The sequence below is a fragment of the Lipotes vexillifer genome, unplaced genomic scaffold, assembly GCF_000442215.2.
Source record: "Lipotes vexillifer unplaced genomic scaffold, Lipotes_vexillifer_v1.1 scaffold672, whole genome shotgun sequence".
Lineage (NCBI taxonomy): Eukaryota > Metazoa > Chordata > Mammalia > Artiodactyla > Lipotidae > Lipotes > Lipotes vexillifer.
In genome coordinates, this window is record NW_006787454.1 from 1,103,983 (window position 1) to 1,120,783 (window position 16,801).

Sequence of the window (16,801 nt, forward strand, 5' to 3'; positions counted from 1 at the left end):
TTTGTTTTTGTTTTTATTTCCATTTCTCTAGGAGGTGGGTCAAAAAGGATCTTGGTGTGATTTATATCATAGAGTGTTCTGACTATGTTTTCATCTAAGAGTTTTATAGTGTCTGGCCTTACATTTAGGTCTTTAATCCATTTTGAGTTTATTTTTGTGTATGGTGTTAGGAAGTGTTCTAATTTCATTCTTTTACATGTAGCTGTCCAGTTTTCCCAGCACCAATTATTGAAGAGGCTGTCTTTTCTCCATTGTATATTCTTGCCTCCTTTATCAAAAATAAGGTGAACGTATGTGCGTAGGTTTATCTCTGGGCTTTCTATCCTGTTCCATTGATCTATATTTCTGTTTTTGTGCCAGTACCATACTGTCTTGATTACTGTAGCTTTGTAGTATAGTCTGAAGTCCAGGAGCCTGATTCCTCCAGCTACGTTTTTCTTTCTCATGGTTGCTTTCGCTATTTGGGTTCTTTTGTGTTTCCATACAAATTGTGAAAATTTTTGTTCTAGTTCTGTGAAAAATGCCAGTGGTAGTTTGATAGGGATTGCATTGAATCTGTAGATTGCTTTGGGTAGTATAGTCATTTTCACACTGTTGATTCTTCCAATCCAAGAACATGGTATATCTTTCCATCTGTTTGTATCCTCTTTAGTTTCTTTCATCAGTGTCTTATAGTTTTCTGCATACAGGTCTTTTGTCTCTTTAGGTAGGTTTATTCCTAGGTATTTTATTCTTTTTGTTGCAATGGTAAATGGGAGTGTTTTCTTAATTTCACTTTCAGATTTTTCATCATTAGTGTATAGGAATGCAAGAGATTTCTGTGCATTAATTTTGTATCCTGCTACTTTACCAAATTCATTGATTAGCTCTAGTAGTTTTCTGGTAGCATCTTTAGGATTCTCTATGTATAGTATCATGTCATCTTGTGACAGCTTTACTTCTTCTTTTCTGATTTGGGTTCCTTTTATTTCTTTTTCTTCTCTGGTTGCTGTGGCTAAAACTTCCAAAACAGAGTTGAATAATAGTGGTAAGAGTGGACAACCTTTTCTTGTTCCTGATCTTAGAGGAAATGCTTTCAGTTTTTCACCATTGAGAACAATGTTGACTGTAGGTTTGTCATATATGGCCTATTTTATGTTGAGGTAAGTTCCCTCTTTGCCTACTTTCTGGAGGGTTTTTATCATAAATGGGTGTTGAATTTTGTTTTGAAGCTTTTTCTGCATCTACTGAGATGATCATATGGTTTTTCTCCTTCAATTTGTTAATATGGTGTACCACATTGATTGATTTGCGTATATTGAAGAATCCTTGCATTCCTGGAATAAACCCCACTTGATCATGGTGTATGATCCTTTTAATGTGCTGTTGGATTCTGTTTGCTCATATTTTGTTGAGGATTTTTGCATCTATGTTCATCAGTGATATTGGCCTGTAGTTTTCTTTCTTTGTGACATCTTTGTCTGGTTTTGGTATCAGGGTGATGGTGGCCTCGTAGAATGAGTTTGGGAGTGTTCCTCCCTCTGCTATATTTTGGAAGAGTTTGAGAAGGATCGGTGGTTAGCTCTTCTCTAAATGTTTGATAGAATTTGCCTGTGAAGCCATATGGTCCTGGGCTTCTGTTTGTTGGAAGATTTTTAATCACCGTCTCAATTTCAGGGCTTGTGATTTGTCTGTGTATATTTTCTATTTCTTCCTGGTTCAGAGTTGGAAGGTTGTGCTTTTCTAACACTGTGTCCATTTCTTCCAGGTTGTCCATTTTATTGGCATATAGTTGCTTGTAGTAACCTCTCATGATCCTTCGTATTTCTGCAGTGTCAGTTGTTACTTCTCCTTTTTCATTTCTAATTCTATTGGTTTGAGTCTTCTCCCTTTTTTTCTTGATGAGTCTGGCTAATGGTTTATCAATTTTGTTTATCTTCTCAAAGAGCCAGCTTTTAATTTTATTGACTCTTGCTATCATTTCCTTCATTTCTTTTTCATTTATTTTTGATCTGATCTTTATGATTTCTTTCCTTCTGCTAACTTTGGGGTTTTTAGTTCTTTCTCTAATTGCTTTAGGTGTAAGGTTAGGTTGTTTATTTGAGGTGTTTCTTGTTTCTTGAGGCAGGATTGTATTGCTATAAACTTCCCTGTTAGAACTGCTTTTGCTGCATCCCATAGGTTTTGGGTCGTTGTGTTTCATTGTCATTTGTTTCTAGGTTTTTTTTGATTTCCTCTGATTTCTTCAGTGATGTCTTGGTTATTAAGTAGTGTGTTGTTTAGCCTCCATGTGTTTGTGTTTTTTACAGGTTTTTTCCTGTAATTGATATCTAGTCTCATAGCATTGTGGTTGGAAAAGATACTTGATACGATTTCAATTTTCTTAAATTTACCAAGGCTTGATTTTTGACCTAAGATATGATCTATCCTGGAGAATGTTCCATGAGCATTTGAGAGGAAAGTGTGTTCTGTTGTTTTTGGATGGAATGTCCTATAAATATCAATTAAGTCCATCTTGTTTACTGTATTATTTAAAGCTTGTGTTGCCTTATTTATTTTCATTTTGGATGATCTGTCCATTGGTGAAAGTGGGGTGTTAAGGTCCCCTACTATGATTGTGTTACTGTCGATTTCCCCTTTTGTGGCTGTTAGCATTTGCCTTATGTATTGAGGTGCTCCTATGTTAGTTGCATAAATATTTACAATTGTTATATCTTCTTCTTGGATTGATCCCTTGATCATTATATAGTGTCCTTCTTTGTCCTTTGTAAGAGTCTTTGTTTTAAAGTGTATTTTGTCTGATATGAGAAATGCTACTCCAGCTTTCTTTTGATTTCCATTTGCATGGAATATCTTTTTCCATCCCCTCACTCTCAGTCTGTATGTGTCCCTAGGTCTGAACCGGGTCTCTTGCAGACAGCATACATATGAGTCTTCTTATACTTTAAAAATTAATTAATTAATTTTTGGCTGCATTGGGTCTTTGTTGCTGCGAGTGGCAGCTACTCTTCGTTGTGGTATGCAGGCTTCTCATTGCAGTGGCTTCTCTTTTTGCAGAGCATGGGCTCTAGGCGCATGGGCTTCAGTAGTTGTGGTACGCGGTCTCAGTAGTTGTGACACATGGGCTTAATTGCTCTGCAGCATGTGGGATATTCCTGCACCAGGGCTCGAACCCACATCTCCTGCATTGGCAGGTGGATTCTTAACCACTGAGTCACAAGGGAAGCCCACGGGTCTTGTTTTTGTATCCATTCAGCCAGTATATGTCTTTTGGTTGGAGCATGTAATCCATTTACATTTAAGGTGATTATCGATATGTATGTTCCTATTACCATTTTCTTAATTGTTTTTGGTTTGTTATTGTAGGTCTTTTCCTTCTCTTGTGTTTCCTGCCTAGAGAAGTTCCTTTAGTATTTGTTGTAAAGCTGGTTTGGTGGTGCTGAATTCTCTTAGCATTTTCTTGTGTGTGAAGGTTTTAATTTCTCTGTGGAATCTGAATGAGATCCTTGCTGGGTAGAGTAGTCTTGGTTGTTTTTACCCTTTTACCACTTTAAATATGCCTTGCCACTCCCTTCTGGCTTGCAGAGTTTCTGCTGAAAGATCAGCTGTTTACCTTATTGGGATTCCGTTGTATGCTATTTGTTGTTTTTCCCTTGCTGCTTTTAATATTTTTTCTTTTTTCTTTTTTTTTTGCGGTATGCAGGCCTCTCACTGTTGTGGCCTCTCCCGTTGCGGAGCAAAGTCTCCAGACACGCAGGCTCAGAGGCCATGGCTCACGGGCCTAGCCGCTCCACGGCATGTGGGATCTTCCCGGACCGGGGCACAAACCCATGTCCCCTGCATCGGCAGGTGGACTCTCAACCACTGCACCACCTGGGAAGCCCAATATCTTTTCTTTGTATTTAACTTTTGATAGTTTGATTGATATGTGTCTTGGTGTGGTTCTCCTTGGATTTATCCTGCAGGGGACTGTCTGCACTTCCTGGACTTGATTGACTATTTTCTTTCCTATATTAGGGAAGTTTTCAACTATAATCTCTTCAATGTTTTCTCAGTCCCTTTCTTTTTCTCTTCCTCTTCTGGGACCCCTATAATTCGAATGTTGGTGCTTTTAATGTTGTCCCAGAGGTCTCTGAGACTGACCTCAATGCTTTTCAATCTTTTTTCTTTATTCTGCTCTGCAGTAGTTATTTCCACTGTGTTATCTTCCGGGTTACTTATCCATTCTTGTGCCTCAGTTATTCTGCTATTGATTCCTTCTAGAGAGTTTTAAATTTCATTTATTGTGTTGTTCATCATTGTTTGTTTGCTCTTTAGTTCTTCTATGTTCTTGTTAAGTGTTTCTTGTATTTTCTCCATTCTATTTCCAAGATTTTGGATCATCTTTACTATCATTACTCTGAATTCTTTTTCAGGTATACTGCCTATTTCCTCTTCATTTGTTCCGTCTGCTGGGTTTTTACCTTGCTCCTGCAGCTGCTGTGTGTTTCTCTGTCTTCTCATTTTGCTTAAGTTACTGTGTTTTGGGTCTCCATTTCGCAGGCTGCAGGTTTGGAGTTCCTGTTGTTTTTGGTGTCTTCCCCCAGTGGCTAAGCTTGGTTCAGTGGGTTGTGTATACCTCCCGGTGGAGGGGACTGGTGCCTGTGTTCTGGTGGATGAGACTGGATCTTGTCTTTCTGGTGGGCAGGACCGCATCTGGTGGTGTGTTTTGGGATGTCTGTGACCTTATTATGATTATTATGATTTTAGGCAGCCTCTCTGTTAATAGGCGGGGTTGTGCTCCTGTCTTGCTAGTTGATTGGCATAGGGTATCCAGCACTGTAGCTTGCTGGTTGTGGAGTGGAGCTGGATCTTAGCGTTGAGATGGAGACCTCTGGGAGAGCTTTTGCCATTTGATATTACATGGGGCCGGGAGGTCTCTGGCGGACCAATGTCCTGAACTCGGCTCTCCCACCTCAGAGACACAAGCCTGACACCTGGCTGGAGCACCAAGACCCTGTCAGCCACACGGCCCCTACTATCCTATGAAATTGTGAATCAGGGGAATTCCCTGCTGGTCCAGTTGTTAAGACTCTGCACTGCAACTGCAGGGGGGTGTGGGCTCTATCCCTGGTTGGGGAACCTGTAGTTTGGGGGCAGTCGTTCAGGCACCAACCCCATCAGCTCCCATCCAGCCTCCCTCTTTCATCTTCTCCGACTTGTGGGCTAGGTAGGAGTTTAATATTGTGACGAAGGGCACAAGCTTCTTTTGCAGATCGCCTGAATTATCAATGTTAGGTGACTGGATGATTGGAGGCTGCTGGTTTTGGAGGGTCTCCTGCAGAGGTGGGGGCTGCAGTGCCTCAGTCTGGGAACAAGGACACTGGTGTCTTTCTTATTTCTTCATGGAAAATAATTTTGGAGGGTATTTTTCTTCTCCCTTAGAAACACCAGAAAGACTTCCAAAAAAGAAGTCCTTTAGATTTATCAGTTCTTTCAAACCAGATTCTGCTTTTCTGCTTTTGATTCCAAAATATGCTGTTTCTGCAGCTGGGAAGCACATGACAAGTAAAAGAAAGGACTCCTGAAAGCCTGTTTATTCATCCAGTAAATGTGAACAGCTCAAATATTAGCCTAAGGAATACCCGAAAGGTAGCATCAGAGGGACAGGTGAAGCTGGTGATTTCGTCATCTTGGCAGCTACATATTTGGGTGTAAAGACTGATGATAAACTTTTTGTTGTCTCATAGGCCAGTATTCTCAAATTTTAATGTGCACATAAATCACCTGGGGGTCTTATTAAAATACAGCTTCAGATTCAGTAGGTCTGGCCTGGGGCTGAGATTCTATAGTCCTAACCATCTCTTGGGTAGTGCCCATCCTATTAGTTCCCAGACTACACTTTGAGTAGCAAATTTCCCATTCTAACAGAGGCCTGGGGAAGGCAGTTTTCTTGAGTGGCTGGTAGGGACACCCTCAGATAACCCAGAAATGACACTAGGAAAAAAAGACTGTTTAATGAACTAAAAGAACATGGCACAAGATAAACCGCAAGGTTAGAGTACATGAAATAATATTCCGTTAATTATGAAAAGTATACACAGAATACATAAGAAGCAGATTGTAAGAAATGCAATCTGTGAGTAGGTCAGCCATTCTCCCCTTGTCTATCATTTCCTCTGTAGAGATTACATGGGGAAGAGGGTGGACCATTTCCATTGGGATGAAATTCTGCTGAGACGTACTTAAACAGCAGTTACTGTGTACTCAGAGTAAAAAGCAATTTAAACCAGGTGATGAGGAGAATGTAGAACTCATTAGCCTTCTGCCCACAGCCCCTCTACGAGAAAAAATCTGATTGCTTACAAAAATTGATTTAAAAAATAGCAGGTGGTGATACTTTTAGATGCATATTTACAAAGCTACCCCAAACATACCCCCCTGCCATGAAAGAATTTCTATTTTTTCTCCAAAGAATTAACATAAACTCAAAATACTGCCTTGTTCAGGGTCTCTGGGAGGTGAAGTGTGCTACTATGCCTTCTAGGTGAGACTCAGCTCTGTCCTCAGATTACCCCAGGCATCACATCCCCTCAAACACTGATCAGGTCCTGTTCATCAAAGATAACTGCATATACTGGGAGGCTTGGAGGACATGACTGAAAATACAACAAAATCACACCAGCTACAGTATCATGAAGTTTCTGAGTCACTGCAGAACTCAGAATAAAATGAAATTACCAGGGTAGAACATGTTTAAAACATGCACAAAATGACTCTGGATTTTAACATAATATTCCCTAAGGAGAAGAAAAACATAGATCGTGACCAAGACTAATCATGCAGCTTTTCCTCTAATTTCCTGTAGTAGAAGTTAAAAGCCAAGAACTGTTACTGAACTTGCATCCTCCGAATTCACAGATGAGCCAAACCCTCCTTGACTCATTCCTGTCCTAACCCCAAGAGACCTCCAAGGAGCAGGGCTGAGCCTCTAATGCCTGATGTGCCTCTGCGTAGAGCTTGGAGCTTTAATTTCCCTTCTGGTCTTTGTTGACCATGGAAACACCATGAATTGCTGCTTTAGCTCATATTTTGGTACTCCATTATTGCTGTTGTACATTTTATTTTATTTTGTTTTGCAGTTTAGAAATGTTTTAATTTTAGGAAGGCAATGCTGTTGTGCATTTTCAATGCAATTAGAGATATTCTGCCAAGATAAATAAATATCCTTCATACAAGTAACTGTCTTTCCAGATATCCCACAGTCATCCTTTGAAGGTTTTAAGTCACGTTCATTCTCAAGGAAACTTTCAAAATTATTTATTCACTCATATTTCTCAGTAAGTTTCCCTTGACTGCCTGCTCCATATTGGCAGAGAAGGTGTGAAGGGGATGACCTGCACTGCTATTTAAGACCCAAAGAGCGCTGTCCAGCATTTCATCCTTTTTTTTTTTCTTTTCTGCGGTACGCGGGCCTCTCACTGCTGTGGCCTCTCCCATTGCGGAGCACAGGCTCCGGACGCGCAGGCTCAGCGGCCATGGCTCACGGGCCCAGCCGCTCCGCGGCATGTGGGATCTTCCCGGACCGGGGCACGAACCCGCATCCCCTGTATTGGCAGGCGGACTCTCAACCACTGCGCCACCAGGGAAGCCCCTATCCATTTTTAATGAATCACGAGGTGGAATTATCTAGGATTATCACACGATTAACTCTGTTGGCTGACTCTGCTTAGATACCCAGAAACATGGAATGCTCTTCATGTGAATGGTCCTGCTTTCTTCCCTATGCCTCTAGAGACCAGTCAGAGGTTAGCAATTCCCTGGGAGAATTGTCAGCTATGTGTATTTGCCTTGTATTTGGTTATAGCTTTTTTTCTCCATTCTCTAAATGTTTCCTGTTTAAAAGTACCTAACTTTCTTTGCAAGAAATTCGGTTTCCCTGACCTTCTCTCTCTCTCTCTCTCTCTTTTTTTCTGTTTCTAATGGTCCTTGAAATGAAAATGTTTTCTTGAGTTTCCTTATTTGTACTTGGGCAGCCTACTCAATGACTCACGAGAATAGCTGGCGACCTGTGGTTCTCTCTGTTGAAGAGAATGCACATTTTGCATTCTGGCCTCTAAACATAGGGGTAGATTTAAAAATGAAGACATAAATGGTTAATTATCTCCAGCATGGTGTCAAACATTCCTTTAAAGTTAAACCTTGATTTTTAATCTTCCACTTTGGTCTTATGGATGAGTTTGCCTTTATGAATGCAATACTGTTTCTTTAAAGGCTGACCTCAAGTCAAATATTTCTTCTTGAAGACTCTCTACTTTGCGCGGTTATTGCTCATAGGAACCAACACTGATAATGATGATATTTTTGTTGGCTTCAAATTCTGGGTTTTTAAAATTTTCTCCTAAAATTGTGAATGTGGTTGTGACTGCCTCTTTACTACCGTTTGAATATTATTTCCTTATTGGTGTTCTATGAAAGTTGTGTATGGTTACAGCCACTTCATCTGGTACCTCTCTTATAGACCGGAAATCTTTCAAATGGTTCTTTGCATGTCATGATCAAACATATTATTATTATAGTCTCAGGACCAAATCTCTCATCCTCTCATATGTGTATGACTCAGTTTTTGATTTCCCAGTTTAGTGCTGCCTGGTTTAGGGTGGATGTAGTTACTGCATTCAGTAATGCTCTTTGAATATAAATTTACTTGGCAGAAAGCAGCCCAGAATTCTCCTGTTAACACGGCTCTGACTTGTGTCTTAGTCCTTTTGTGTTTCCAAAGGAGTCTATTAATTCTACCAAACAACCCACCATCTGACTGAAAAAAAAAAAAATCTGTCAAACTAGCTACTTGATTAAGCCATTAGATTGGGATTACATTACATTGTATATTCCGGATTCCAGGCATATTAGCATGTAGATCAGATTCTTGTTTCTAGGTTATTACTAGTTTGATGGGATATGTTATTATAGTGGCCCATGCCATGTGTTTGAAATGTGGCTAGGGTCTATAGGATAAACAGATATAACTCGGGTAATACACCTACAAAACTCCAACTTAATATGCTGATAATGAATAGATTATAGTATGGCGTTGAAGGATGGGAAGCAGAAAAGCTGAGATCTGTCCCAGCTTTGTTGCAACACATCTCTTTTAACTCATCTGGGCTTGAGTTTTCTCATCTGTACAATGAGGGGATTGGACTATAGCTTATTCTGTCTCTGAAAAGTTAAGACTCTACCCTCCAATGGAGATCAGCTGCCCCTTCTTGATTTTGGAAGATAGTGTAGACCTTTAAAGGATCCTTGTTGAGATGTCTATGTCTTTTTTTTCTTTTTTTTTGCGGTACGCTGGGCTCTCACTGTTGTGGCCTCTCCCGTTGCGGAGCACAGGCTCCGGACGTGCAGGCTCCGGGCAGCGGCCATGGCTCACGGGCCCAGCCACTCCGCGGCATGTGGGATCTTCCCGGACCGGGGCACGAACCCGTGTCCCCTGCATTGGCAGGCAGGCTCTCAACCACTGCGCCACCAGGGAAGCCCTCTATGTCTTTTTATCTTTGGTTTCAGAATATAGTTTTATTCAGTCTTATGGCAGAAAACATTTTCTTTTAAGTGAAATGAACTACCAATCGCCATGAAACAGGGAATACATGATTAATTTGGTGGAATGACATTAACACATTTAGGTTGCTTTGTTCTTCATTATTTTATTCAACAATTAGCTCATAAGACTGCTAAGAGTCTGTGCACCACACAGACACTAACAGTCTCTCTCCAGGTTCTGGTTCCAGGTGAGAGAGAGATCTCCCACCACGAACAAGTTAATCTCTGTGGCCCATTAGGGAGGTGATGGCCGGGGGAACCATTCGCCTGTTGAGTGCACACATCTGGAAAATTCTCCTTGGTGGAGCAAACATACTGCTCTCAATTTTTCATCCACATCAATGAGATGTGAGGAGTGGCTCTTTAGCAAGACGCGACCACACAATAACGTAACAAAACCAGCTAACGGCACTTCATTTATTATAGGGCTAAATGCTCATTATTGTTTGTAAAGGATGAATTCATAACCTCTGCAGAGTTATAGTTTATACATGGTTGATTTCCATTTACAAAGAGAGAAAGTCATTGTTTTCTCTAAATGTCAAGCTTTGACTTACAAAACTCCCGTTTTCTTTTAGGTTGGGGTGTGTGTGTGTGTGTGTTCAAGAAAATGTTTAGCAACTAGATAGGGGAGAAGGGAAATAAAACTTGAAATGTAGGAGGGAAAGCAAATTTCAAAAATTCTAAACAAACAAACAAAACCCCCAGAACTGAAGGGGTTTCATGGAAGGTCTTAACAGAAAAGACCCACACCATACACTTCTTTTTTAATGTGCTTCCTCCAGGAGCGGAAGGAACTGGAAAAACTGGACTTTTTTCCAACAGGAGTGTGAATCTGGAAATTCTTAAACAAAAATTTGTATAATTTCATGCTGCAAAGAGGCACTCCGCTTATGCAATTGAAATAAAAAATAAAGTGCCTACCTGGGTGTTTCCAGAGTAACTGTAAGCAAATAAGACTAATTAGAAGCCTTCACAGTCTCTAATTAAAAGCTAGGAAATAACTCACTCTGCGATACAAGAATCCCTGGATGTTTGGAAGAGTCACTTCCCCAAGGCCAAAGTCCCTGTTCCATGGAGCATACCATTTTGGAAGCAGGGGATCCAGAGCTTGGTACCCATGGATCTAGCCCTGAAATACACATTTGGGACAATGAGTACAGGAAATAGGGAGGGGCAATATTTTAGTACCAGTTGTACTTGGAAAATATCATTTAAAAAGAATGGGAGCTCCCATGGACAAGCAGAGAAGCACTTTCAGTTGAAGTGAGAGGGAAAATTGAGGCACTTTGCTTAAGCTTTGGGGACATTTAAACACTTAACTTTTTCATGCCCCATGGCCAGATCCTTCTTTGGAATAAAGTTATTATTGGGTGTGGGAGAGAGTGTGAAATCGAGAAAGGAGAGGGGCATGCAATGGGGAAGGGAGGGAGCAGGAAAGTTCACTTTGCTGAATAAAGAATCTTTTAAAATATAGGTCTGCCACATTCTCTCCCCAATCAGTTTGACTGAAAAGCAGAAATACTACTCTCTTAAACACAGTTCATTTGCAATTTTCCATCACAATATAATGTGGAAAAAATAAGGCTACCTATCAACGTAAGCATATCTGGGGTGAATCTTAGGCAAAAAATGTGGACCTGCAATAATTCAGATGGTGTTTTCTTTCAATCAGTTTCAAAAATTATGGCTCCATATATTTCCAAAAGTTTCAGCATTTTGTTTTATCTCCTTACAGTCAGGCATTCAGAGGTACGTGTTGGTTTTAATAGCTTTGGTAGAAACATGCTGAAATAGGAATGGATATAAAACCCTTTGTCTTTAGGCTAATTTGGTGTGGATTTATAAGGCCTGAGTAAACTGGTAAATTAGTAAATTTCTTAAAATAATACAAATGAATGTAAGACACATAGTAGAACAGCAGATTCAGAAAAAAAAAAGGTTAGTTTTGTATTCCCATGTTTTGTAAAAGACATCAAGTAAGGCCACCAATACAGGAACCGAGTTCTTTTTTTTGTTTTTCCTGTGATGATTTCCTATCAGCTTCATGTTCTTGGAGGGGGCGATGAAAAAATGCAAGATGGCCTTTGACTTTGTTTCCTACGTGGTCAGCAGTGGCACTGGCTGGAATCCGGGCTCAGCATTCTCGTAGAGTGTGCAACGTGGATGCTTCTGGCTGGTAGGGAGGATGTGGCAGTTAGCTGATAGTGTGCCGTGTTTGGGAGGGCTCACAGGGTGGGGGAGCAAGCCTCTGTGTCAGAGACTTCCTCTCTGGTCATGCCCTCCTTTTGGCTTGAGCTGGGTCTCAGAGGTTGGCTGCCATTCTTACCCTTTGATGGGGTGGAGGTGGGTCTCAAGCTACCTCAGATAATTAAACAGCAGCTGAGACACTTGGAGCAGTGTTTCTTCTTTTTCTTGGGATGGAAAATGGTGAGGATCGCTTCATCAAAAACGGCTTTGAGACCTTTCTGAGTCAGGGCCGAGCATTCCAAGTAGCACTGTGCTCCAATCTTAAACACAAAAGAGAGAAAGGCATGAGAGGAGAAAAAGAGAGAAAAGCACAGTGGTGTCTGCCCTCTGCGCAGCCAACTGCTGCTGCTTGCCTCACAAACAGCCTGGGGGATGGTTTGGATCATGTCTTTTTCTTCTGCATTTCAATTTGCATCTGCTATCCTGATTTTTGTTATTTTTATATGTTTTGCTTTCTGATATTAATAATAAATGATTGTGGATTGCCTTTGATAAGCAACAAATTCTGAAAGTGATCCATAACCATTTATTCCTAAATATAAGAATATAAAAAATATAAAAATTGAGAGAGGATTCAAACCAGTGATATGGTTTAAATATATATTGTGAACAACAGGGTACATGATGTTGTTTTTAGTACCTCATTTGTATGCAGAACATGTAAATCTGGTGCAAGTGAAACATATTCCCTTCTATATATAGTAGGGCAAGTTGTCAACTTGGTTAATAAAGCACATAGAAAGAGAGTGGGTGATATGGTTTTATAGGTCATTCTTGATTAAAATGCTCTTCTGACAAAAGGTATCTCTCGGCAAAGTAATATCTGATTGGTCATATTATTCAGTTTTAAGATACATTAAAGGCATATTTTTAAGCAGTTAAAACTCCAAAACACTAAAAATAAAAATGATAAAATGCATTTACTGACACAGACACCCTCCTTATCAGTATACAGTCTATGTGTATTTAAATGAGGAAATATTTTGTGCTTGCTTAGGGCTTTGTTTCAAAGCTTTTGATGATTTCATATTATGATGTATTTGATAATCACAAGATCCCTATGAGAAATATAAAAATTCAGGCCAGAGCCATAGATTCTCATTAAAAAAATTGCAGGGTAGAGCAGACCAGAAGTTGGCAATCAACTTCATGAGATAATTCATGTGAGGGAGACCCGCAGTTTTAATTGCTCCCAAGCTCAATATGAGCTAACAGTTTGATGTGGACCTTTTAATATTAAGGATATCTGGAGAAATGCTTCTACTATATGCTTTATATTATAAGCATAACTTTGAAAAATTAAAGTGTATTCAGAAGAGGATGGCTGGATGGTGAGCTCCTGGAAACCAACAACAGATAAATGACTAAAACAGGGTAGCAAAATCACATGCCGATTAGGGCCAGTAGCTTATGTAACTGAGTAAAGCAGGGCTGGTGCCAGCCAACAGGGAGAGGTAGAGTCTGTGGTGGCCTGTGAAGTAAACACCCGCTCCAGAGCTGGTAGTCTACTCGGCTTAGGCAACTGTTGCCAAGCAGGAACGTTGGTTCATCTTTGCCATCTTTGTATTTTTCAAGAGGAGTTGGACATTTGGATTTTAGTTAATATTTACCAATTGAAAAACACTCTATGGGTCAAGCAAGATGCTGATGTGGGATGTCTTTGGCAGCAACCAGCCAGTTTGCAATGTGTGGATTAAAGGGACTGGTGACTTAGCTTAGAATAGAGTGGGAACAGCCCCAGAAGGTGAAATGTATTGTTTAAGGACAACCGACTAGAAAGTAAATGATCTAGACCTAGAATCTGTGTCACTTGATGTGTGTTCTTTTCCTAGTTCCATGACGGAAACTGTGACCCTCATCACTCAACACTGCAAGAAGCTGGTCAAGCTGACAGTTAATGAAATGAAGCTGCCCACTTGTTTGAAAGTCCACAGATAAGAAAGCTAAGCGTGAGGTAAAACTGTTCTGGTGGCATCCAGATATTACGCACTTGCTTTTTTCCTGTATGGTTAATGGTTACTGTATGAGCCAAAGGAAAGTACTCAAAGAAAAGATGTTAGATATTGATAACTTATTTTATGGTTTCGTTTTGACCATTGTCTGGATTAGAATATGGCTTTTTTATATAATTAAAAACAATTGAATGCAAGAGAGGGATAAAGGATAGAGAAATTTTTCCTAATAATGTTCTGAAACGTCATCTGTTACATTTTGGGATTGTGTTCAGTATTCGATACGAACACATGTGAAAAGCACACTAATCTAGTGAATATGTCAACTGAATGAGTGCTTGTAATGTGCTGGCTCTTGTCAGTCATCCTGAAAAATACACAGAAAGCACTGTGGGGCTGTTCTATCTGGAATACCTCCCCACTAATGATCACAAGCCTCAGTTGATTCTGGAAATTACAGGAGAGCTGGGCTGATCTGGGCTCACACACGGAGTTCTGGACTGTCTGGTCCTGCAAGATGGGTGAGCACACTCTCTCCTCCTCCTGTCCTCTCTCCCCACCCCCTCACTCCTCCACCCCACCTCGGCCTCCCCCTCCACCGCCCTCTCCCTCCACCCCACAGTGCTGCTGACAGCGTGTCAGAGTTTGTCTTTTGATGGTGCAGGAGGAGTCCAAACTTGTCTTTCCCAATCCAGACATTTCTGAAGATAATGAAACAGCAGAGCAAGGCATTATTGTGTAACTGGGTTAATATAACATTATTTTGTACTGATAGTTCCAGGAAAAGTAGCAAACAGATTTTGGGTGTGATTTGGGAAATATGTGTGAGAACCAGAACCCAGTTGTGAGGTGAGTATTGTTAACCATGGTGCAAGGGCTCTGAGGGTCAGAGAGGAGAATTTATTCAGGTTCAGGGAAAAGGCACAGCCATGTTATAGGGACTGCTGAAGAAAAAATGTGTGCCCTCAAAGATGCAAAATGGAAAACCATCCCAAGGAAATACAGCCTCTCTTACAGCAGCAACTTCATCTGCCTTTTGGAGCAAAGTGATCTACACAGTCAAATATTTAGAACACATCTGTAAGCGCTCAGGATTCACAGATCTTTGTTTAGATACACATGCTAGCAGTCTGGGACATGATTTACCAAAATGATATGTTTTCAAGAACAAACTAGAGATTGAGAAATGTAAACTGAGAGAACACTTCCCTGCTAACTTTAAAATAGCTAAAACTTACTGTCTCAAATGCTGGGAAATTTTTCAGAGGTGTAGAGAACATTTTGAGTCCGACAAGAAGAAATTAGAAAACAGGCAAACAAATTCACAATGACCAATCAAGTGGAAGAAAACCTACTGTTTCTTCCAGATGGTCCTCACGGAGGTGGGACACATTCTAGAACAAGATAAGGTATAACTGGAAAGAGTAAAGGTGGAGAGGTCTTCCCAGCTGCAGACGTGTCTGAGAGGACACAGTTTCAACAACTCTAGCTTGCTGAGCTAGATCTCATGGTACATTGGCTCATTCAATCAGGAGGTAAGTCTATCACCATTCTCCTTTGCATCTCGGATAACTGATGTCCAGAGAGGTTAGGTAAACTCTCTAAGTCCTCACAACTAAGAAAATGGCAGAGATTTGAATTTGTCTGTCTCTTGAGCCAGAGTCTTAACCATTCTGTTGTTCTCTCTGTAGCAAGTGTAAAGAAATATGTTTGAAAGAGCAAAACTAACGAACCAATGGAGATGATGTTATGGGCTGAGTGACGGTAGTGAGAGAAGAAGAGAAGGAAAAGTAAGGTAGTTCCTGTAAATGGAGAGAAGACATGTCAGTAGAATGAACAGAGTGGGCTTGTATCTTAAGGAATGGCTAGTAGCAGAGAGGTTCCTTATTTCTTATTTAAGAACTAGGAAGGGTACACGCAGCGAGACGGCAACTTGAGAGCCAGGCAAAGGAAAAGGAGCCAAATAGCTTGTGAGAGAATTTCCATCTCAACAAATCAACATTATGACCAAATTGCTGAAAGAGGAGAAGGGTTTCCAGGCTGCATGCATTTGCTGCTAATGTTTTTTTCAAGAACTGGCAGAATTCACCAATCCAAGGGTGGATAATGTGAGTGCACTGCTTGAGTGTAGGTTATTATGGAGTGGTGGGGACTGTGACTTACTGAAGGGTATATACGTTGTTTAAAAGACTGTTGAAAAGTTGCAGTTGATGAGGAAATGCTGGATAGTGCTGCTGTACTGATTTTTTTTAAAGAAGCTAGAAATGTGTATATTTACATAAAGTTTCCAAATTGTTCAATGTTGAACACTAAATCACATCAAAAATACCTGTGTGTGTTGATCAAAACATTTGTGGGTGAAATTTGGCCCATTACTTGCATGTATTGGTCTCCCTACCTGGAATTTTGTCTCCCCAGTCCCCTAACTTTGTACACTTGACAAACCTGTTCCTATGCTGTAAACCTGGCTCAGTTCTCAACTACTCCAAGAAATCGTCTCTGAGTCCTCCTCCCCGAATGTGTCCATCACTCTCTCCTCTCTGTTACCTCAGCCCTTTGCACACCTTTCTGTTGTATTTGTTCAGTTGGTGTACTTTTGTTTGTCTGTCTCTCTCATCTTCTGGCCTGTGGGTCTCTTGAGGGCAGGGGCTATCTCTCTCTCACCTCTGTAGCCCAGACCCCAGCGGTGAAGTGACTGATTTCTAATGACCATGGGAGAAAGAGGAAATGGCCGGCACATAAAACAAGGTAGTGGTGACTCTTGCAGTCAGGGGGAGGGTACTAAAGACTCCATGAGCATTGATGACAGGATTTTTGCTGCAGTTTTGCTGCTTTAAACCCCACTGGTGCAAGTTAAAAATCCAGGGGGAAACAGGTGCTAAGACAAAGAGTGAGAACAGCAATAAAAAAGGCACAGGGTGGGCTTCCGTGGTGGCGCAGTGGTTGAGAGTCCGCCTGCCGATGCAGGGGACACGGGTTCGTGCCCCGGTCCGGGAAGATCCCACGTGCCGCGGAGCGGCTGGGCCCGTGAGCCATGG

At 40.9% G+C, this 16,801-nt stretch overlaps 1 protein-coding gene across 1 annotated transcript in view; it reads right to left on the minus strand.

Moving 5' to 3' along the window:
* Positions 1-11,095: 11,095 nt before the first annotated feature.
* The window catches only part of RHOJ (ras homolog family member J), a 79,984-nt gene continuing 74,278 nt past the window's right edge, over positions 11,096-16,801 (minus strand). Inside the window, exon 5 of the mRNA XM_007460072.1 lies at positions 11,096-12,071. Within this exon, the coding sequence (XP_007460134.1) occupies positions 11,925-12,071 (147 nt within the window). The 3' untranslated portion in view covers positions 11,096-11,924. The remainder of the gene's footprint in view (positions 12,072-16,801) is intronic.